This window comes from Bos javanicus, chromosome 4 (assembly GCF_032452875.1).
Source record: "Bos javanicus breed banteng chromosome 4, ARS-OSU_banteng_1.0, whole genome shotgun sequence".
Classification (NCBI taxonomy): Eukaryota; Metazoa; Chordata; class Mammalia; order Artiodactyla; family Bovidae; genus Bos; species Bos javanicus.
In genome coordinates this window covers 45,400,497-45,425,270 of record NC_083871.1, presented here as the reverse complement: position 1 = coordinate 45,425,270, position 24,774 = coordinate 45,400,497, and the positions used below count along the sequence as shown (strand labels likewise).

The following is a 24,774-nucleotide window of genomic DNA, read 5'->3' as shown; positions in this document are numbered from 1 at the left end:
AAGCCACTTATGTCTGTGTGTCCCAGTTTCCTCTGTAGGCAAGTTAGTTGTGTGAAAAGCAATGGCCAAATTAGACACAAGCAGAGATAAATACTAAGGAGATACAAGAGTTTTTAAATAGTAAATATTTTTATTCTTTTCTGCATATTTAAATCTCATCCCCTTTCTGGAAACTTGCTAGACTTTTGCCAGGTTGTTTGACTTTTCATGCTATAACTATTTTTAATGTGCAAAATACCATACAAGTATTTATAATATTATGGTACTATCTTTTATGATTTCCTGTTTCCTTAGTTCAAATTTGAGCCTCAATCTCAACTGTTTAAGTGCTTTGAGGATAAAGGCTATTATGTAGCAGATACACTATACATGTCATGCATGCTAAAGTCACTTCAGTTGTGTCTGACTCTTTGCGACCTTTGGACTGTATCCGCCAGGCTTCTCTGTCCCTGGGATTCTCCAGGCAAGAATACTGGAGTGGGTTGCCATGGCCTCCTTCAGGGGATCTTCCAAGCCAGGGATTGAACCCGCGACTCCTAGAGCTCCTGCGTTGCAGGCAGATTCCCTACCACAGAGCCACGGGGGAAGTCACACTATACATAGTATTGATCAAATTTTTCTCCACAGAAAAACTGTAATAGTGAAAAGAATGTGTTTAAAACTTTGTTTAGGAGCTTCCCTGGTGGCTCAGTAGTAAAGAATCAGCCTGCAATGCCAGAGACCTGGGCTTGATCCCTGGGTCAGGAAGATCCCCTGGAGAAGGAAATGGCAACCTACTCCAGTATTCTTACCTGGAAAATCCCATGGACAGAGAAGCCTGGCAGGCTACAGTCCATGGGGTTGCAAAGAGTCTGACATGACTGACCAACTAACACTTTCCCTTTCATTTTCATTATCTAAAACCTGTAGTGCTGCATCTTTGTTGTTGTTGTTCAGTTGCTAAGTCATGTCCAACTCTTTGTGACAGCATGGACTGCAGCACACCAGGCTCCTCTGTCCTCCACAGTCTCCCAAAATGTGCTCACATTCACGGCCGCTGAGATGGTGATGCTGTCTAACCATATCATCCTCCACTGCCCCCTTCTCCTTTGCCTTCAGTCTTTCCCAGCATCAGGGTCTTGTGAGTCTGCTCTTCACATCAGGTGGCCAAAGTATTGGAGCTTCAGCTTCAGCACCAGACCTTCCAATGAATATTCAGGGTTGATTTTCCTCAGGATTGACTGGTTTGATCTCCTTGCTGTCCAAGGAACTCTCAAGAGTGTTCTCCAGCACCATGGTTCAGAATCATCAATTCTTCAGTGCTAAGAGATCCAACCAGTCCATTCTAAAGGAGATCAGTCCTGGGTGTTCTTTGGATGGAATGATGCTAAAGCTGAAACTCCAGTACTTTGGCCACCTTATGCAAAGAATTGACTCATTGGAAAAGACTCTGATGCTGGGAGGGACTGGGGGCAGGAGGAGAAGGGGACGACAGAGGATGAGATGGCTGGATGGCATCACCGACTCGATGGACGTGAGTTTGAGTGAACTCCGGGAGTTGGTGATGGACAGGGAGGCCTGGCGTGCTGCAATTCATGGGGTCTCAAAGAGTCGGACATGACTGAGCGACTGAACTGAACTGAACTGAAGCCTTCTTTCTGGTCCAACTGAATGCAGAGTTCCAGAGAGTAACAAGGAGAGATAAGACCTTCTTAAATGAACAATGTAAAGAGATAGAGGACAGTAAAATAAAGGGAAAGACTAGAGATCTCTTCAAGGAAATTGGAGATACCACATCTTTATTTCAGAATTATTTATTACTAAGTAAATATTCCTCATTAAAAATAAAATGTTATACTCTATAAAGCTTTGACTTAATATTCTAACTGTTAGTGTTTGTCATTTTTTTAAAGGTGGGACATCGTGGGAGCTGTCATTGGTACAGAATGTGGAACAATAGAATCAGGTTTATCAATGGTCTTCCTCAAAGATGGAGAGAGGAAAATATGTACCCCTTACTTGGACACTACTGGTTACGGGAACCTGAGGTTTTACTTTGTTATGGGTAGGTACCTTTTGAAAAATTTTTTTGTTCAAAATAGGGCAAATTCTAGATCGTCATCTATTCCTGAGGAAGTAAGGCTGTTTGTTTTCTACATTATAAAATAAAAATTCATGAACTGTGACTACTACTGGTTGGGCAAAATTGATGCTCACATCTGCCTCACACCAGCCCTGCTAGAACCATCCTGAACAGAAGCTAGTCTTGTTCTTACATGACTATACCTAAAGACAAAATGCCTTAAAACCTTCTTTCCACATCTACTGCAGTGGTCATAGCTGAAAAGACAATGAGAGAGAAGCTAAGAACAAAGTAACTCCTTTGTCCAAAGCCTCTAGCCTCTCCAAAATATAGTCAACCAAGTGAATCATTTGTTTTAAATGGATATCTCATCATTGCATAGCTGTTTTGTTGTGGGAAGCTAAGAAAGAAACAATTAATAATACTTTTTAATACTTTAATAATATTCTCTACTTTATAATATGGTGGTAAGCACAGAAAAAAAAGTACATTTAAAGTGTTATTTTTCTTCAGATGATTGCAGAGCAAATAAATAGTTAAAAATTTAGAAAAATACCGAAGGAGGAATTAGGGGTTGAACTGTGTGTCCTCTCAAATTTATCATTTTTGTCAGCAAGAGCCACAGTGACATACTCTTTCACTGTATGTCATTCCAAAAATGTGAGTAGGTGTCACATGCCTTCTTTGTTAAATGACTGGAAAAGCACAGGCCACACCTGGAAGTGAAACAGGAAATAAACATTGTCTACCTTTGACCTTACTAGCAAAGATGTCAATTCATCAGGACAAACAAGCCTCCCAAGTCTAGGCTTCTGCACTGGCCATTATTTCTCTCACATTCCTCACTTCCTACAGCTCAGAGTGGCAAAGCAAACTTCCAGTTGTATCATGTTGTCAAATACATTGCCTGTGTGATGCTACCTCACCTTCAATAATGATACATTTGATTACAAGGATGTTGTGGATATAAACCATAATAATGTAATCTTCCTGCCATAAAGATATCCTCACCTTGACTCTGAAATGAGTTATATAAAGACCCAGACCTCAGTTTCTTAATCTTTTTAAAATTTTAAAGAGAATAAATTTTAATTTTTTCTTTTTTAGAAAGAAATTTTAAGAATTTAATAAATTAATTTCCTTTAAATAGAATTCAAACAGGCTCTCAGTTTATTAAGACTGATTCCTGGGAAACCTTAAGAACCACTCCCCATCCAGCAAATTATAATAAACATTTAATATGCCAGTCTAATTTAAATATTTTTGCTTTTTCATATTTTCATTTTTTACATAATATTTTTGAATTCTTCATTTTTCATAGTAAATTATGGTAAATCAACCCGTTGCACTGCCTTTGGTATAAGAGATTGTCATCTTGATCTTATAACAGATCAAGTTATCTTTAATTATTTCTAGGACAAAGCAGATTATTAATGAATCGATTAAAATTACATTGACTCTGAGGAAAACGTTCACTTGAATGGGCCCAAAGTACATTATCCCAAATAAAAGCTCTCCTTTCAATTAAAAAATTTAATGAATTCCTAGTGAATGTAGAACACTGAGCTGGCATACATGGAGACTACAGCTAGAGAAAATAATGCCACCTAAATCACAGAGCTGCTGATCAGTGAGTTGCAAAGACCTAAAATGGTGTCTAATAAATAATTAAGACTCAATGTATTTTTGTTTTTTTGTGTATAAAAATTACTTCGAGTTCTTGCCCACAAGTAACATCTAACTATGAAAGAGATTGCAGTTGGGCTGTAAAGGAATAAAAATGTTACAGAAGTGCAAAGGAAGATCTGGATATTGCCATGGAGATGGGATTAGGGTAAAGCTTTGTGAAATAGATGGTATTTGAACTGGGCCTTGAAGGTTTAAGCTAAGCCAGCATTTTGACCAAAAGCACAAATATAAAGGTACATGACATGTTTAGAGATGTGTGATTTTCCCAGTATAGTTGAAAGGAAAGACATAAACTGGAACTAGAATCCTGAACTGAAGCCAGAGAAGCAACTGACTTTAATATCATACTGAAGAATTTAGATTCTCTTACTCTAGGCAACATGGAGCTGTCAGATAATTTCTGTCAGTTCTATAAAATATTCTCATCTTTGTTTTAGAAATGTAATTCTGGCGTAGTGTGAAGGAAAGACTGAAACAATCAGAAATTAGAAGATAGAATACCAAGTAGGATAGGGTTGCCAGATTTATTGCAGGGTCACTACGAACAAAGCTAGTGGAGGTGATGGAATTCAGTTGAGCTATTTCAAATCCTAAAAGATGATGCTGTGAAGCGCTGTACTCAGTATGCCAGCAAATCTGGAAAACTCAGCAGTGGCCATAGGACAGGAAAAGGTCAGTTTTCATTCCAATCCCAAAAAAAGGCAATGCCAAAGAATGCTCAAACTACCACACAATTGCACTCATCTCACACGCTAGTAAAGTGATGCTTAAAATTCTCCAAGCCAGGCTTCAGCAATACGTGAACCGTGAACTTCCAAATGTTCAAGTGGGTTTTAGAAAAGGCAGGGGAACCAGAGATCAAACTGCCAACATCCGCTGGATCATGGAAAAAGCAAGAGAGTTCCAGAAAAACATCTATTTCTGCCTTATTGACTATGCCAAAGCCTTTGACTGTGTGGATCGCAATAAACTGTAGAAAATTCTGAAAGAGATGGGAATACCAGACCACCTGACCTGCCTCTTGAGAAACCTGTATGCAGGTCAGGAAGCAGCAGTTAGAACTGGACATGGAACAACAGACTGGGTCCAAATAGAGAAAGGAGTACGTCAAGGCTGTATATTGTCACCCTGCTTATTTAACTTCTATGCAGAGTACACCATGAGAAATGCTGGGCTGGAAGAAACACAAGCTGGAATCAAGATTTCTGGGAGAAATATCAATAACCTCAGATATGCAAATGACACCACCCTTATGGCAGAAAGTGAAGAAGACTAAAGAGACTCTTGATGAAAGTGAAAGAGGAGAGTGAAAAAGTTGGCTTAAAGCTCAACGTTCAGAAAACTAAGATCATGGCCATCTGTTCCCATCACTTCATGGGAAATAGATGGGGAAACAGTGTCAGACTTTATTTTTGGGGGCGCCAAAATCACTGCAGATGGTGATTGCAGCCATGAAATTAAAAGACGCCTACTCCTTTGAAGGAAAGTTACGACCAACCTAAATAGCATATTCAAAAGCAGAGACATTACTTTGTCCAAAAAAGTCCATCTAGTCAAAGCTATGGTTTTTCCAGTGGTCATGTACAAGTGTGAGAGTTGGACTATAAAGAAAGCTGAGCACCAAAGAATGGATGCTTTTTAAGTGTGGTGTTGGAGAAGACTCTTGAGAGTCCCTTGGACTGCAAGGAGATCCATCCAGTCCATCCTAAAGATCAGTCCTGGGTATTCATTGGAAGGACTGATGCTAAAGCTGAAACTCCAGTACTTTGGCCACCTGATGCAAAGAACTGACTCATTGGAAAAGACCCTGATGCTGGGAAAGATTGAGGGCAGGAGGAGAAGGGGATGACAGAGGATAAAATGGTTGGATGGCATCACCAACACAATGGACATGGGTTTGGGTGGAGGGTGTTGGTGATGGACAGGGAGGCCTGGCGTGCTGAGGTTCATGGGGTCCCAAAGAATCAGACATGACTGAGTGACTGAACTGAAATTGAGACTGAGAGACTTATTTAAATTTGAATTTCAGATAAACAACAAGTAACTTTTTGTATAGGGGTTGGTCCTACAAAGTATTTTAGTTGGCAGCCCTAAATTATGGAGGCTATTGCACTGATCCAAGCAACAAAGAAATTACAGTGATGGTGGCAATAATGTGAAGGAGGGACAGAGATAGAATAACTGGAGAAGAGCCAACTGAAGTTCATGCTCAGCTGACTGGGGATGGTGAGAGCAGTCTTGGAGCGAACTCAGATTTCTCTATAAGATGATTGGAAGAATGATGCCATTTCCCAAAATTGCTATTTTCAAAAATAATAATAATTATGATAAAGAGAAAATGTGTAGTAGAGGGTTTTATATTATTAGATATGTTGAGGTTGGGGGATCTGGAAGGCGATATAAGCACAGAAATTCTAGTCAGGGTCTAAATCAGATTTGAAAGTTGTCAGGATGCAGGTGATAACTTGAGCCACTAAAGTCACTGTGCTCTCCCAAGCAGGAGACAGAGTAGGACATGAAAACTCTGTAGGGAGAACCCTCATCTAGGTGTAGGTAGAAGGACAAGGAGAGACAAAGTACACTGAGAAAAAGCATAAGGAAATGCAGGAGGAAGTCATGATTCTGTGCTACAGGAGGAAGGGGAGGGAGTGGTTCAGGGGTGGGATGACTAGGAGGTGATCAGCAGTGGAGGAATGCCACAGAGACGAAAGGCAACCAGGACAGGCGGAGAGCCCATCTGTGATTCCTCATGGTAATGTACCTGGGAAGCCAAAGTATATAGAGTTAAGAGAAATAGAGATGGCTCACTGACAGAGAACTGCTCTTTCAAGAAGTTAATCAGTAAACACATGGAATGGGGTCTGATCTTGAGGAGAAGGTAGAATCCAGCAAAGGTGTGTTTAGGTTAGGATAGGCTGGGATAGGCTAGGACAGGATGACAGCAGGATAGGTAGAATAAGACTGGATACTGCAGGAAAAGACTTAAAGACTTGGGTGAAAGTGAAAGTGTTAGTCACTCAGTCGTGTCTGGCTCTTTGCAACCCCATGGACTGTAGCTCACCAGGCTCCTCTGCCCATGGGATTTTCCCAACAAGAATGCTGCAATGTGTTGCCATTCCCTTTCCCAGGGGATCTTCCCTCAGGTCATCCGCATTGCAGGTGGATCGTTTACCATCTGAACCACTAGAAAAGAATATGGGAAACGATTTAAGTTATGATAGATAGTTTATAAGTAACCCCTCACTAAGTACTGTGCCTTAGGAAAATCAGTAGCCAATTGTTAATCTAGAACAGATCACATTCCCTTCTTCTCAGGCACTGCCTACGTGTCCTTCCTGATTTCATCCTTTGGCTCATATCAATCTGCTATGACTATTATTTCTGGAAAATTTGCTGAACTTTTTAAGTTTGGTTCACGGTCTGTTTCCTTTATTCACACACATTCACGGTCTGTTTCCTTTATTCACACATTCTCAAATTCATTGAGGACTAGTATCCAGCACTGTTCTTAGAGCCAGAATGCAGTGATCATGACAAAAGTAATCTAATATACATCATTCGTTTGGGGTTTTTAAATTTTCTTTATTATTTCTTCAATAAATATATACTAAGCATCTCCTATATATCCCACTCTCTTCTTCTACACTTGTATTTCTTTTCTCTGAATTTTGGCTGCAGTTATGGCAACACAACACATTTGATTGCTAATTATCATTCTTTCACGTATGTTATTAGTTACTTGCCAAATTACAGACTTTTTGAGGTCAGGGCTCAATTGAACCTTTAGGTCCAATATCCTGCACACAGTAAATAACAAAACCACTTTCTTAATGTAAAAAAAATGTCTTAAAAAGCTGTTAATACCTAAAACAGGATTTAAAATATTTTAAAACTTAACTGTCCATCTAGTTTCTATTGAAATCTTCTGTACTTTAATTGCTGTACAAAACGCCTCTTGAGTCATACCTTTCCACAATACATCAAAGTGAATGAAGCTGAAGAAGAATCTGTATCTTTCTGAAGGAGCTGCTGTCACTGAAACTTCACAGAACTGATAAATTGCCCCCAGAGGGATCTTTCAGATAAAGTCTGTCATCGTTTTAAAGTCTTGGCTCCTTTTGGACTTTCTTCTTCTGTCATTCTGGGCTGGATGAAACTCCCACGTGGGTTTCTATTCTCTCTGAAAGGCAGATGCAGTTCACGAACTGTTCTTGAGAGAGCAGAGAGGGTTTACAGGGAACAAATTAATGAAATTAGAGAGAACTGATGGTTCAGTTCCTGTGTCTCTAGATGTGGTGCTTTAAACCCATAATGCCTGTGACCTTTCACCTTTTTTGTTCTTTTTGGTAAGTCTTTTATATTGGCTCAATAACCAGTTTTTAAAAAGATAATTTAGTTTTCATGTAGCTCTTTCCCCCTACCTCCCAAGACTACCCTGTAGAATGGCTTGGTTAACTGTATTTACTATAACCTTGAACTGTGCAGTGATATGCAAAAATGTAATATCAGATGTCAAAATCATGATCTTCTCTTTACAGGTTGTTGCCCTTGAACAATAAACATCTTTTAGAATGAGGTCTACATTATCACTATATCTGGCTTCCCTATTCTCAGTTCAGATTACTTAGCTCAGTAAATATTTGTTGTATGGGAAGTTACATATGTCTAACAGATGTAACATGCCAAATTTAACAAATACCAATACCCAAGTTTCTTGTGTTATCATGTACTTTCTTATACTGGTCCTTGGGATTTTCCAGGCAAGAATACTGGAATGGGTTGTCATTTCCTTCTCCAGGGGATCTTCCCAGGGCTTGAACCCAGGGCTCCCACATTGCAGGCAGATTTTTTGCCGTCTGAGCCACCAGGGAAGCCCCACACTTGCTTACACTTACGTTACATATGTCTGACAGATGTAATGTGCCAGTTTTAACAAATACCAGCACCCAAGGTACTTCTGTTATCATGTTCTTTCTTATACTGGTCAGGTTCTAACTTTCTTATTTAACATCACATTTCAGTAATTTCTACCCAAGATCAGATCCCAGTTATCCAGGTTGAGTTTAAATCAGACATTTGCCATAAATGACACTTTATTTATTTATACAGATGGTGAGTCTCATCCATTATTTATTGACTTTACTAGATTAACTCTTAAAGGGTAATCTTATTCTGGAGTTTTTGAGTTTGCTTTTTGTGTCACTGTAGACTATTAGGGCGGAGAAGGCAATGGCAACCCACTCCAGTACTCTTGCCTGGAAACTCCCAGGACAGAGGAGCCTGGTGGACTGCAGTCAGTGGGGTCGTGAAGAGTCAGACATGACTGAGTGACTTCACTTTCAATTTTCACTTTCATGCATTGGAGAAGGAAATGACAACCTACTCCAGTGTTCTTGCCTGGAGAATCCCATGGGCGGGGGAGCCTGGTAGGCTGCAGTCCATGGGGTCGCTAAGAGTTGGACAGGACTTAGCGACTTTACTTTCACTTTTCACTTTCATGCATTGGGGAAAGAAATGGCAACCCTCTCCAGTGTTCTTTCCTGAAGAATCCCAGGGACGGGGAGGCTGGTGGGCTGCCGTCTGTGGGGTTGCACAGAGTCGAAAACGACTGACGCGACTTAGCGGTAGCAGCAACAAGATCTTTATGTGAATTACCTCTGCAATGACACAGTTTCCAAATAAAGGCATTTTCACAGGTTCTAGGATGCTAGGACATAGACATATCTTTTTTAAAACCACCATTCAACCCACCACAGAAAATATCATTAAATAAATAAATAAATAAAATCCAGGTTAAACAGACAGTTGATAGAAGCCGCAAGAATAAAGGTTATTGGCCCAATGCAATAGTGAAAGAAATAGAGGGTCAAAGTTTAAAACTTAATATCAACTCCTGGTTCTTCCACCAACTAGTTAAATGATCTTCAGTTTCTGGTACTTGCATGATTAATCCAGTTGCATCATCAGAATAATCTTAATCACCTCTCAAAGTCTAACTTTATATCATTTCATATGACTGTAAAGTAGTGCAATAGGGAATAAACTACTCTATATATCTTCAAACAATCAAATGAGGTACCAAAAGTAAAAATGTAAAATGAGTTGCATCTAAAATACAAATAGCTAATATGTACTAAAATATTAAAGGTACTACATGTAACCATTTAAGTAACACTACTTCAGTAATCCTTGATTCAGTGACTCACCACACTTTTTAAAAATCATAATCAATAGTTTCTGAACTTTGACCACAAAGACCTCAAATATAAAAAAGTAATGGTTTGGGGAGCACAGGAATACCTGTGGCGGATTCATTTCGATGTTGGGCAAAACTAATACAATATTGTAAAGTTTAAAAATAAAATAAAATTTAAAAAAAGTAATGGTTTATTAAAAAGCAGAGCACATTTATTTAGTAACAGTTAAAATAGGGACCTGTAGTCACAGTTTGTTGCAAACTATTATTTGTGTAATAGTTTGGTAAATAGTTACTTTGGCCTTCAAAAATGTGAAGTCTTTGATCTTTAGCATGGCCTATCTGAACTATCTTCATAAATTATTTCTTTGGATCTGGTTACTTTGTTTAGGGTCATTCTTAAGTGACATCTGGGTTTTAAAATTTTGTTTTTGTTCTAATATTTAACACTATATTTGATATGTTCATGGGTGCAAATTGGTACTAACACTTAAAATTCTGTGTGCAGGAGGGATTTGTGATCCTGGAGACTCTCATGAAAATGATGTTGCCCTGTATGCGAAAACTGAAGGAAGAAAAGAACACATTACACTGGATACTCTTTCCTATTCCTCATACAAGGTACACATCCCAATCTGTGTGTCGGATGGCCCCACCCCAGTTCAAGTGAAAACCGTGAAGACTCTGCTAAATGCAGAGGATAAATCTCTCTTCTGGTAGTCCAGGAAGTTGCCACATTTCTTTAAAAGTGACATGGACGTTATTTTAGCATTCACTTTTTTCCTGATATAAAGAAAAAGATGAAATTTTATCAGGAAGATTGAATTATAGCCCATCAGAGACAATAAGGTGGAGCCCAATGAGCTAACAATTATTCTTGTCCCTAAGAAAACTCTTAACAGTGACTCTACCTGTGAAGCCTTACAGACTTGCTATCTGGCATAGTGAGCGTTAATCCAGCATTTGCAGTGTCCTAGGCAAAAGACATGGTAGAAGTATTTGCTAAATCACTTCAGTCGTGTCTGACTCCATGTGACCCTATGAACTGCAGCCTGCCAGGCTCCTCTGTCCATGGGGATTCTCCAGGCAAGAATACTGGAGTAGGTTGCCATGCCCTTCTCCAGGGGATCTTCCTGACCCAGAGATCAAACCCACGTCTCATATGCATTGGCAGGCAGGTTCTTTACCACTAGTGCCACCTGGGAAGACCCAGTAGAAGTATAGATTGTTACTACCTTTGCTTTTTTCTCTTTGCTAATTTGAGCCAGAGAGCCAGTACTTTAAAAAGCTTGAACAAAGCCAGCATCTAGCATCTCATAGTTTAAGTCAGGAAGACAGAAGATAAACATCAAGGCTAGATAGGTAACAACCAAAGAAAGTATCCAACATACCCCACATGCTAGGGTCACCCAAGTCATACTGTTTGGAATTTTATTAATGTACAGTTTTTTTCAGCTATAACTAGGTAGGGTTATACTTGCACTGGTCAGCTGCATGCCTCAGACCAAATCAATTATGTAAATTATCATGGATTAACTCATTGGCTATGGGTGTTTCTGCTTAGAGTCCTATTTTTGGAATACCTGATTTGGCAAAGAATTTATATTACTTGAATACACTTTAGAAGATTGATTAATGTCAAGTTGCCTTTGTCTAGTGCAAAGGTAGATAAAATGGATACATTAGCTTTGATAACTTTAAAGACCTTAAGGCAATTTATCTTCAGGTAGAAAGAGTCTGACCAGTCACACACTGAGTTTCAGGTGTCGGCAAAGGAGGAATTCTGAGTGATTAAAATGAGTGTCCCCTAAGGACAGCATCTTTGATGTGAAATAACAAATGGAATAAGCAGAATATTGCTTGGTGCTTAATAAATGGCAGTTGTATGCATAGTAATTGTAAGTTGAATCTTGGAGAATTCACACTGATTCCCATAAGGAAGATTATGAGTGATTTTGGTTTCCTTTGTTTTGAAGGTTCCATCTTTGGTTTCTGTAGTCATCAATCCTGATCTTCAGACTCCTGCTACCAAATTTTGTCTCAGGCAAAAGAACCATCAAGGATATAATAGGAATGTCTGGGCTGTAGATTTTTTCCACGTCTTACCTGTTCTCCCTTCTACAATGTCTCACATGATACAGTTTTCTATTAATCTGGGATGTGGAACACAGCAGCCTGGGAACAGGTAGGAAGCTACATTCTGTGTGTGTGGACAAATTAACAATGAACACATGAACTTGGCTATTCAATCAGAGCAACTTCTTAGTAAGTTGTCAACTTAATTTTTAATTTTTAATAAAGTATCTATTAATAAAATACAAATTTCCCCCCAAGGGAAAAAGAAAATTTCTTTAAATAATACAGAGAGTACGATTAGATAGATTTTAAGTAGAAATGACTTTATTCTAAGAAGTTGATCTTAGGTGTCAAAGTGTTTGGATTAGCTCTGGTAGCCACCCATTCCAACAGATTGCAGAGAGAGAAGAAAAAACAAATAACTGAAAAAATGTTTGACCCCATGTAGTTTAGTGGCCCCCTAATAATAGACACAGAAATCAACTAGCACTTCAAGAGCTATGAATTCTCAGTTTTACTTGCTGAAGTGTTGCTCTTCTCCTTCCTACGGATTTTGTCAGTCTCACGTTCACAGAATGAAGTAGCAGTGTGAGACATGGTAATTGCCTTGCCATCTATCAAATTCAGAAGCACAATCTCAAGTTACCATTTGCTGTCTTTAAAACATCGTTCATTTCTATTAGCAGTAATTTAACTGCTTGCACTTTGAAGGCTGGCCAGACTTCAGTGGAGGGGAAAACAATCACTTTGGAAACAGCATCTTAAATTTTTTTACACTAGTTCTACAGATGTTTAATATACTTCTCCAGAGATGAGTCATTTACTTTCATTTGTTATCTTTGCCCCGTTTTGTTATGCTTATTCTGGTGTGATCAGTATCAGCTTAGAGTTTTCTACCAACCATGGGCGTTCCTGGTCGCTACTCCACACTGAATGTTTGCCTGAGATCTGTGCCGGACCCCACCTCCCTCACAGCACGATCTACTCCTCTGAAAACTACAGTGGGTGAGTGAACTCTAACATAGCAAGAGATTTGAATCCACGTTACAGACTCAAAATCAGTAAGTAAGCCTGAGATTAGTGTTTTTGGTATACTAGGTAAGGAAGCTGCCTTCTCCTTCTCATCTGATTTAGGAGTTATCTCATTTTTTAAAAAAGTAATTTTTGTAAATCTGATGCATGATCACAATTTGTAGAGAGTCATTCATTCTTTAGGTATTAAGCTTTTATATTTTGGATTGCATAAATTTAAACTCTATATAGTGACATCTGGTCATTGACAAAAAGACTTAACTGCCAAAATAGTTACTAATGAAAAGATGCAGGATAGACGAGTGGAAGAAAGTTAAGCTTTGGAATTGAACCTGGGCTCAAATCGTGGTTCTGCCATCTACTTGTATAATGATGTTTACTCTCTCAAACTTTTCACCTCTTTCCATGTAAGTTAAGGACAATGATATACCCCTGTAAGGACCGTTTAGAGAATTAAAGATGTCTATATAAAATACTTGCCACTTTACAGAATAATCACTAGATAAATAGTAAAAATGTTTCCAAGAATACAAGATTAAGTTAAAAATTATTTTCCTTTCTAGCCTGTGTTTAAATACACATATAACTAGAGAATAGCAAAAAATAAGAAGTAATCAGTGCTAATCAGCACCCTAGCTCATCACAGATTATCGTAGAATAATATCTAAGGTCTGAGTATTGATGTAAAATTTCCTTTTAAAAAGTCTGAAAAAAATCAATGGCTATAAGATACTCTTAATTTGCTATGGATGTTTCTAGAAGTTACATATTTGTTTTAAAATTTGTTTTAAAATTATAAACAGACTCCACATGTGAATTTAAAGAGTTTATTACCAGCCATCTCAAGTATAGAGAGACTAGAACATCAAAAGCATGTAAAATAGATTCAAAAGGTGTGAACTGGATATGAAGCTGTTTTGTGCTAACTTTCTTGCAGGTGGAACAGAATAACAATTCCCCTTCCTAATGCAGCACTAACCCGGGACACCAGAATTCGCTGGAGACAAACGGGACCAATCCTTGGAAATATGTGGGCAATTGATAATGGTTAGTTTTTGCCTGTCGTAATCACATGCCATTGAACTAGACTCTTTCTGCGCTTTTGTTCATCTGCACATACTTAATCACATTTCTAAGTCATGGTCTTGCAATTCATTAAAGGCCCTTTCTTCCCTTTCTCCTTTGCATTCCGTTAGAAGCCCAGAGATGCACAATCAGAAAAATAAAGATAGTGGAGTCAGCAATATTAGATGCTAGTACGCTTCAACATACATTCTTTTAAAATGCATAAAGCTCTGAAACTCAGATTCGCAGTTGATGACAGGGGATAGCCTAACATTTCTTTTGAATGTTATATACAAAATTAACATAAATACCATACTGCATGTATTAACATGACTCATTCTGCTCTTAGTAACTACCATGACATCTGGAATGATTCTTTTTTAGATGCAGACACCACACATCAGGAAACATCATCTCTAAAATGAAACTCCTGTGTTTTACCTCCTTTTCAGAAAATAGCATAAAGGGAAATTTTAGAAATACATAAAATATCCTGTTACCTTTAATTTTTAAATGAATTGTTGATAAATTGTTGCATAACATTAAAGCCAGTATCACTCATGTTGAGTACTCACGAGAGAAGATATTTAATCTGTTGGAGTCCATGACTGTAAATTTCCTGTTTTTTTTAATTAATAGCCAGCTCATTTAACAATTCTCACTTCAGGCAGATTCAGACATTTCCTGTTTTTAAAGAGTATATAAACTTGACTGAATGGGTTATACTGCAAGAAAGTAAAAGGGAGGGAAGAAATGACAAAATATCAATACTTAAGTTAGTTTAGGATAGCCACTGACTTATGTTAACTTTATAAAGTGGGAAAACCTTTCACTATTGTAAAATGCTAAATTTCCATCTCTTAACATTTTTTTCTGAATAATTTAAAAATTAATGCACAATTCAAGAAGTTTCAATTCTTGAAACTCAGGAATGACTTCAGGCAAAATAATTTGCTGTTTGTTGTTGTTTAGTCAGAGTTGTGTCTGACTCTTTGTGACCTCATGAATTGTAGCACACCAGGTTTCCATGCCCTTCACTGTCTCCTGGAGTTTGCTTAAATTTATGTCCATTGAGTCAGCAATGCAGTCTAATCATCTTGGTAAATTTTTTAAACAATATATATTAAAAGAAGACCAATAATCGACTCAGATTTCAAAGACCATATGAGCCACATGGGTACAAACATAAAGAGACAAACACACTGTATTTGCAAAAACGTCTGAAGATGAATTTTTTATGAAATTTCTCCACTGGTAGACTATTTTCCATAGAACTTGAATTACCAGTTATAGAACTTGAATTACCAGCTCTAGGGAATGAGTATATGCCTCTGGATTGTGGGCTATGGATGACATTTTCCTGCTGTCATACTTTTCAATGGTCTTAGAATGAGCTTAGATTACTTTAGATTATCAAAAAAGTAAAGTGCAAGATGAAGAACATATAAGCCTATGAAAAGAATATTTAAATTTCCTTAAGACGTACAGTATGAGTTTAAATCAGAAAGTGTTTGCTACAGGTCATGAATTCCCAACATCATGCTTTGAGTAGAATGAGAAAAGATAAAAATACATGGAATAGGCATGTTTAGCACTGTCTGTCAAATGTAGAACTAGCCACAGAATCTCTTAAATTCTGATATTTTATATGTGAGGCTTTTGCAGAAGCAGAACCTGCTTTCTGGCTTCTTCAAAAGGCAAGAGGAATACACACATATCTTCTCAAGGGAAATTTGTGTCTACTTGCCAAAGAATACCCCCCAAATCTCTCCCATTTCACTATGGAATTTCAGAATTACATCAAAGAAAACAAATAGAAAAAAACAGATCAATATTGAAAATTCTTAGTAAAATGAAAGATCCTAGAGCAAAGTATGTTTGTCACCACTTTTTAATTTGTTTAGCTTGATTACATTAGTGAAAATAGTGAAGAAAATGGATTTATCTTTTCAACACTCTTCAAAAAACAGAGCCTTTAAATTTATTCTACTGTGAGTCCTAATGATTTCATAATTAGCAGGGAAAGATGATAACAAAATTCTTAAAGAAGAAAATGATAATGAATAGTAACTTTGCTTATGCCTGAAATCGAATACAGGAGAGCTCAATAACCATTGGATCTCTGATTCCACATTAGCTTTGTTCCACTTTTACACTATTTAGTGTGTTACTGATTGTACTGATTATCAAAAGCTTAACATCTTTAAATGTATTTGAGTCTGAGTATCTCAAACCTACCATTCAACAATCAGGGCCCCTTTTCTCATCATTCCCACGGTTAGAATTTAGGTTTGTAATATCATTATCAGTCAAACCTACCATTTTTAAAAAGCTCTACAAGTATAGAGAAGACTTTATGCTCAACCACAGATATTAAGTCTGCACTTGAGGAAGGATAGATTAATACTTAGAAGTACATGTAATAGTCATCTGCAGTGATATAGATTTTCCTCAGATGAAAATGAAATGATATTTTTAAATTAAATTATAATCTGTCCACTTTGTGATATATCAAATTGATCTTTTGTAAATTCTTAATTTCCACCCAAAGAATATCAACTTGGGAGAAAGTTCAAGACAGAAGCACTAATATTCTGCCTGAAACCATTTTAGATGAAGAGACTGCATTAAGAACCCAAATTACTATGTTCCTACTTTCTGTGCTACGACAGATTAAAATTTTGAAAGGATTATTTAAGTCAAAACCATTCTGGCGGATTTGTAGTACACACTTACCTTGTCACACAGCACTCTGTATGTCAACTGGAGTCCTATGCACAACATACATGCAAGAAAGAGATTTCATGGCTATTGCTCCACAAAATTGTTTCACATGCTGGTGGTGGTCTTGGCCTTTCCTGTGATTTTGCCATCTTTCACATGCTCTCTTTTGCCCTGCAGTTTATATTGGTCCATCATGTCTCAAATTCTGTTCTGGCAGAGGACAGTGCACTCGACATGGTTGCAAGTAAGCATTTTTAAGTAATATTTATACTTCTCTTTTTTGATATGTGCTTTATATACTGAAACCACAGGTGATATTAATTTGTTTTATAATTAATTAGTTTCCTTTTTAGGCTTTTGAGGTTTTTCAAGACCAAAAGTAGCATGCTCCAAGTGGAATTTCAGCGTAATAGATTATTGAATATATTTTGTAAGTGGAAGTTGCTTAATAAATAATTTTTCTATTGGGCTAAATTGTGAACAAATGTAGCATACTTCATGTAAATTTGTGAACAAATTTGAATTCTTCATATCTTGATGTCTGCCTTGTATGTCTTTAGTTTCTTCAATATGATTTCTCCATGAATTTGTTCTAGTGTTCATGAATTATATTTGAATTTCTGGCATGCTTTGTAAATGAATTATAAAAATCAACGATGATCCATAAACCTGATGTGAAAGGAAACTGAAGCAGGCCAAATTAACAGAATTGATAAGAAAATCCATCATCTTTAAGTGCTATTTCAAATCTTCCTTACTTTTGAGAATCTTTTAGGTCTTCAAATGATATAGAAAGAATTTCACATACTAATGATATTGAATATGAAGTATGAAATTACACATAAACAGTGTAATACCTTACCCCCCACCAGACCATTCTGTTATATTCATAGCAAAATGATAGTCATATTTATTATATCATTCCTCTATAATATTTAATTATAAAATATCCTGAGAATCCCTGAAACTACAGTCTTTGTTATATAGATACATTTTCAACAATGGATCATCTAGTCTGTCTCTTCTTGTCCTCCAAATTAAAAAGTCACTAATTGCTTAATGGAAAAATCATAAAAGGGTTTTGAACCTGATCATTTGTAAATTATCTTTATAAGGCAAAATACTGGTCACCACTGAGATCAGAGTGTCAGGTTAGCTTTGTTTTTTATTTGAAGTATACTTGCTTTACAATACTGTGTTAGTGTCAGGTGAATAGCATAATGATTCATTACTTTTGCAGATTAGATTGGTGCAAACATAATTGCGATTTTAGACAGTGAATTTTAAATCATTATAACTAGGCTCAAACACATCTTTATTAATCAAAACAGAAACAATTACAGTCAACACATTTTTGCCATTGAGAAATAAATTTGTTTATTCCTTTAACATAAAAATCTATGCTTCAGGATTCTACAAAGTCTTGGAGAGCTTTTTATGCCTCCTGCTGGTTGTGGAAGCATTTTCCCTGCAAAAAGTTGTCAAGATATTTGAAGTAGTAATCAGTTGGCGAGAGGTCAGGTGAATATGCCAGATGAGGCAAAACTTCCTAGCCCAATTCATTCAAAATTTTTTTTTCCATAAAGAATATGCTTTATTTAGCTTTCAATACTCTTCAGTTCAGTTCAGTTCATTCAACTTTTGAAGTGTTGGTTGTTCTATGTGCAGTCAGGCATTGTCTTGGAAAAGAATTAGGCCCTTTCTGTTGACCAATGACAGCTGCAGGCATTGCAGGGTTTGGTGCATCTCATCAGTTTTCTGAGCATACTTCTCAGATACAATTGTTTTGCTGGGATTCAGAAAGCTGTAGTGGATCAGACTGGCAGCAGACCAACAAACAGTGACCATGACCTTTTTTTGGAGCAAGTTTGGCTTTGGGAAGTATTTTGAAGCTTCTTCTCAATTCAGCCTCTGAACTGGTTGTCACTGATTGTTGTATGAAATCCACTTTTCATTGTACATCACGATCCTATCAAGAAATAGTTCATTGTTGTGTAGAAAAAGAGAAGACAACACTTCAAAACAACAATATTTTGATTTTTAGTTTAGCTTATAAGTCACCCTGTTATTGAGCTTTCACCTTTCCAGTATGCCTCAAATGTAGAATGACCATAGAATAGTTGACATTGAGTTCTTGGGCAGCTTCTTGTGTAGTTGTAAGAGGATCAGCTTCAGCGATGCTCTCAGTTGGTCGTTAACTTCTGATGGCTGGCCACTACTCTTTTCATCATGTCTTCTTTGCAAAACATCTTGAACCACCACTGCACTGTACTTTCGTTAACACTTCCTGGGCCCAATGCGTTGTTGATGTTACAGGTTGTCTCTGCTGCTTTATGACCCAGTTTGAACTCGAATAAGAAAATCACTCAAATTTGCTTTTTGTCTAACATCATTTTCATAGTCTAAAATAATTGAAAAATACAAAGCAAGTAATAAGTCATTAGCAAAAAAACATAAAGCAAGAAATGCACATTAAAATGATGTATAACCACATTTATTAAAGAGTGTATTCCAATATCAATCAGCAAAGTTCAACAATGCAAAACCACAATTGTTGCACCAACCTAATATATTGCATTATAGGTTATTACAAAGTAATGAGTATAGTTTTCTGTGCTGTACAGTAAATTTTTGTTGCTTATCTATTGTATATATAGTTTATATCTATTAATCTGACACCCCTAGTTTGTCCCTCCTCTTTTCCCTCTCCCCTTCAGTAACCACAAGTTTATTTTCTATGTCTGTGAATCCATTTCTGTTCTGCTATATATATTGATTTGTATTATTTTTTAGATTCCACGTACAAGTGATATCATACAGTATTTGTTTTCTCTTTCTGACTTACATCAAAAAGCATAATATTCTCTAGGTCCAGCCACGTTGCCGCAAATGACAATATTTCATTCTTCCTTATGGCTGAGTAACTTTCCATTACTCAGATGTGATTATACATATATATCATGTCTTCTTAAGTAAATCATCTGTTAATGGGCACTTGAGTTGCTTCCATATCTTAGCTATTATAAAAGTACTGCTGAGAACATTGGAGTGCACATATTTTTTCAAATTAGAGTTTTTGTTTTTTCTGGATAAATACTCAGGAGTGAAGTTGCTGAATCATATGGTAATTCTATTTTTAGTTTTTTAAGGAACTTCCATACTCTTTTCCAAGTAGCTGTATCAATTAGCATTTCCACCAAAAGTGTACAAGATTCCCTTATTTCCACATCCTCTCCAGAATTATGTACTTATTGCCATTTTATTTCTTGTTTTCCAGTTGTTTTTGTAGTTCTTATTTTTTCTTTTTGTTTTGCCCTTTGTAGTTTGATCATTTTCTTTTATAGTTTACTTCAGTTTCTTTCTTTTTGAATTTTGTGCATTTTTTGTATATTTTTTCATTTGTGATTACCATGGGTTTCCCTGGTGGTTCAGTCAGTAAAAAATATTTCTGCAGTGCAGGAGACCTGGGTTTGATTCCTGGGTCAGGAAGATCCCCTGGAGAAGGAAATGGCAACCCACTCCAGTGTTCTTGCCTGGAAAATCCTATGGACAGAGGAGCCTGGCTGGCTATAGCCCATGGGTTCACAAAAGTCAGACATGACTTAGCGACTAAACCACAGCATGGGTTCATATATATTGACCCATAGCTATATCTACTTGTTTAAACTGATAAAACTTATAGGCATTTAAGTTCAAATACATTGTAAAAGATCTACATTTTTACTCCCCTCCCCTACGTGTTATGTTTTTTATGCCTTTTTTTTTTACATTTTCATGCTTATCCCTTTACTGTTTATTGTAGTTATGGTTGCTTTTATAATTTTTTGTTGTTTTTTTAATCTATTTCCTATCTTATTTAAGTGATCTTCAGTCCTCACTATATAGTTCCTTTCTTATTGATTCTTGCATCTTTTCCATTTAGAGAAGACCCTTCAACATTTATTTTAGGATACGTTTAGTATTGTTGAATTATTTTAGTTTTTGCTTCTCTGAGAAATTCTTTATCTTTTCTTCTGTTCAAAATTATAATATTGCCAGGTAGAGTGTTCTAGGTGACAGATTTTTCCCTTTCAAGACTTCATATATCATACCACTCCCTTCTGACATGAAAAGTTTCTGCAGAGAAATCAGCTAATAGCCTTATGGGTTTTCCCTCATGTATGACTCTGTTTTTCTCTTGCTGCCTTTAGAATTCTTTCTTTATATTTAAATTTTTCCTTTTTTAATTATATGTCTTAGTGTGGTTCTGTTTGGGTTCATCTTATTTAGGACCCTCTGTGCTTCCTGCCAGAGAAGGCGATGACACCCCACTCCAGTACTCTTGCCTGGAAAATCCCATGGACAGAGGAGCCTGGTAGGCTGCAGTCCATGGGGTTGCGAAGAGTTGGACATGACTGAGCGACTTCACTTTCACTTTTCACTTTCATGCATTGGAGAAGGAAATGGCAACCCACTCCAGTGTTCTTACCTGGAGAATCCCAGGGTTGGGGGAGCCTGGTGGGCTGCCGTCTATGGGGTCGCACAGAGTCGGACACGACTGAAGTGACTTAGCAGCAGCAGCAGTGCTTCCTGCACCTGGATAATTTTCCTTCCTGTCTCCTTCTTGGGTTTGGACAGTTTTCAGCCATAATTTCTCCAAAAATATTTTTGATCCTCTTCTTTCCCTCTTCTCCTTCTGGAACCCCCTATCATACAGTAGGAATGTTTTGTATTATTCCATAGATCTTATATGTTGGTTTCATTTTTTCATTTGTTTTTCTGTCTGCTGTTCTGATTGGGTAATTTCCATTATTCTATTTATACATTCTTCTGTATCATTTACTTGATTATTCATTGCTTCTATAAGGTTTTTTATCTCAGAAACTGAATTATCTATTTTTGATTGGGTCATCTCTATAGTTTCTCATTACATGTTAAAATGATCTGCATTTATATTGCTAGTCTTCCTTAATTTATTTGGCATTTTTATTACCAACTCTGTCTCAGTGTCTTTTAGACTCTGTTTCATTGTTTAATTTTTCACGGGTTTTCTCTTGCTCTTTCAATTAGGAGTAGTTACTCTGTGTTTCATTTTACTTAACTTTCATTGTCTTTATGAATTTAGGTGAAATAGTTATCTATTGTGGCCCTGAAAGGGTGTTTTTATGTGAGCGCATCAGTATCTTTAGCATGCATGAGACTGAATTTGATTTGTATGCCAGCCAATCTTTCCTCGGGATATGCTGGCCTCTATCACCTTGATACGGGGTGTGGTTGATGTTGGAAGAGCTAGAGCCTGTGCAGGGTGTGAGATGGAACTCCTCTCTGCTCCGTAACTGTTGGAGTTCTGTCAGGGCTTGGGTCTGCTTTCCAGTTGCTGGAGGGGAAAAGCTGAAGGTTGGGCTCTAGCTGGCTCAGTTTCCTTTCAGTTCAGTTCAGTCACTCAGTCGTGTCCGACTCTTTGTGACCCCATGAATCGCAGCACACCAGGCCTCCCTGTCCATCACCAACTCCCGGAGTTCACCCAGACTCACGTCCATGGAGTCAGCAATGCCATCCAGCTATCTCATCCTCTGTCATCCCCTTCTCCTCCTGCCCCCAATCCCTCCCAGCATTAGAGTCTTTTCCAATGAGTCAACTCTTCCCATGAGGTGGCCAAAGTATTGCAGTTTCAGCTTTAGCATCATTCCTTCCTAAGAAATCCCAGGGCTGATCTCCTTCAGAATGGACTGGTTGGATCTCCTTGCAGTCCAAGGGACTCTCAAGAGTCTTCTCCAACACCACACTTCAAAAGCATCAATTCTTCGGCGCTCAGCCTTCTTCACAGTCCAACTCTCACATCCATACATGACCACAGGAAAAACCATAGCCTTGATTAGACAGACCTTTGTTGGCAAAGTAATGTCTCTGCTTTTGCATATGCTATCTAGGTTGGTCATAACTTTCCTTCCAAGGAGTAAGCGTCTTTTAATTTCATGGCTGCAGTCACCATCTGCAGTGATTTTGGAGCCCAGAACAATAAAGTCTGACACTGTTTCCACTGTTTCCCCATCTATTTCCCATGATGTGATGGGACCGGATGCCATGGTCTTCGTTTTCTGAATGTTGAGCTTTAAGCCAACTTTTTCACTCTCCACTTTCACTTTCATCAAGAGGCTTTTGAATTCCTCTTCACTTTCTGCCATAAGGGTGGTGTCATCTGCATATCTGAGGTTATTGATATTTCTCCCAGCAATCTTGATTCCAGCTTGTGCTTCTTCCAGTCCAGCTTTTCTCATGATGTACTCTGCATATAAGTTAAATAAGCAGGGTGACAATATACAGCCTTGAGTTCCCTTTAAGTATGTGTTATTCTTTCTCCTGACACTGAGGCCTTTGGCCCAAAGGAGAGAGCTGAAGTAAGTAAGGCTCTTGTGCTTACAAAAGTCTGATGTGCTGCCTGTGTTGGTATCTGCAACTCTACTCAGACAGCCCAAGTTTGCATCCTTTTCCCTGTTTTCATTTCCTAGATCTAGTGCAAGGTTGTGGCTTGGAGTTGGCAGAGCCAGAGCATTTGCTCAGCTGGGACAGGGGGTCAGAGCTTGTGGTTTCAGAAATTGAAGCGGTTGAACTGCCATCAGAGGTCTGGGCTGCTTCTGGGGTGCCGTTTAAATGCCAACAATGACTGCTGCCACCCCAGCTGGACCATACCCCAGACCCCCAAGCCTTTTCTTTGTCCCTAGATCTAGTCTTCCCCCAGGACCTGTCTGCTGGAGATCTAGCACCAATCTGTGGCATGGAATGGGTGGGGCTGCAACATTCTTTTGGCTGGGAGCCAGTTGCAGGGGCTCCAGTAGCTGCTCTGCCATCAGAGGTCTGTGCTGCTTCCATGATGCTACCAGAACAAGTGGACTGCCCCACCCAAACCACATCCCAGACTGCAGGGCTGCTCCTATGTCCCTATATCGAGTTTTCTCCCAGGACCTGTCAGCTCTAGATGCCATGCCAAGCTGTGTTGCAGAGTGAACAGGGCTGGGTATTCACCCAGCTTGGACTGGGGAGCACAGTGAGGTGGCAGCTGCTAGTCCAGAGCTCTCTCTGCCCTCTCTTTTGGCAAGCCAGCACCCTCCTACTCCTGGCGAGTGGAGTCTAGGCTTCTGCAGCCCTTCTGTCTGTCCCAGCCATTCTCCCAGCACCCAAGGGGACCCCTCCTAGAGGTACAGGACCCAACTGATGCCTAATTTTTTCCCATCCTACCTGGTTACATGACCACCTTTCTTACAGCTTTGATTGTGTGGGAGTTCTGCCAGTTTCCACTTAGTTTTACATGAGAATTGTTTCACATATAGATGTATTTTTAATGTGTTCATAGGGTAGGGGTAAGTTCTACATACACTTACTCTGTCACATTGAGTCTCGGGTTAACTTTTTTAACTGTATTTCAATGAATTTAATTAACAGAGACACCATTCTGCATAATGGAAATGTTTGTAATGGAAATATATGTAAAGAATTGAAAAGTTCCCATTTTATCTCAAAACAGAATAAGCATCTCGGCCTTTTTTTAATAAAACTACCAGCTCCTGCCCAGAAACACCGACTCATTAGGACTATGAAACATCAACTGGTATTTTCCTCGAGTTTATCCTTACTCATTATCCGTAGACAGATCATCCTCTTCTTTAGTGCATTTCAAATAAAATTAACACAGAGAAGCTTACATTTTTGTAATTTCTAAAGTTGTCCTGAAAAATTTTGAAAGCAAATTATCTAAAATGACAGCTGCTTTTATTAATGAAAATAGAAAGTGCTATTTCTGAAATACCTATCTATAATTACAATGGTTACACTTTGTACCTCATTATTTTGTGTACAGTATCTCTGTTAGCATTAAATAACTTTGTTAAGGCAGCCATCTGTGTCACCCATGATGGATGCAAACAGAAATCTGAATGGCAGATGCCTTTTGAGC

At 38.0% G+C, this 24,774-nt stretch overlaps 1 protein-coding gene across 4 annotated transcripts in view; it reads left to right on the top strand.

Moving 5' to 3' along the window:
- Positions 1-24,774, top strand: part of RELN (reelin) — a 557,702-nt gene that overhangs the window by 345,237 nt on the left and 187,691 nt on the right. For all 4 annotated transcript variants that reach the window (XM_061413895.1, XM_061413894.1, XM_061413897.1 and 1 more), the window contains 6 exons: positions 1,893-2,044; positions 10,456-10,568; positions 11,924-12,132; positions 12,900-13,028; positions 13,993-14,102; positions 17,022-17,088. In XM_061413895.1, the coding sequence (XP_061269879.1) occupies positions 1,893-2,044; positions 10,456-10,568; positions 11,924-12,132; positions 12,900-13,028; positions 13,993-14,102; positions 17,022-17,088 (780 nt within the window). The remainder of the gene's footprint in view (positions 1-1,892; positions 2,045-10,455; positions 10,569-11,923; positions 12,133-12,899; positions 13,029-13,992; positions 14,103-17,021; positions 17,089-24,774) is intronic.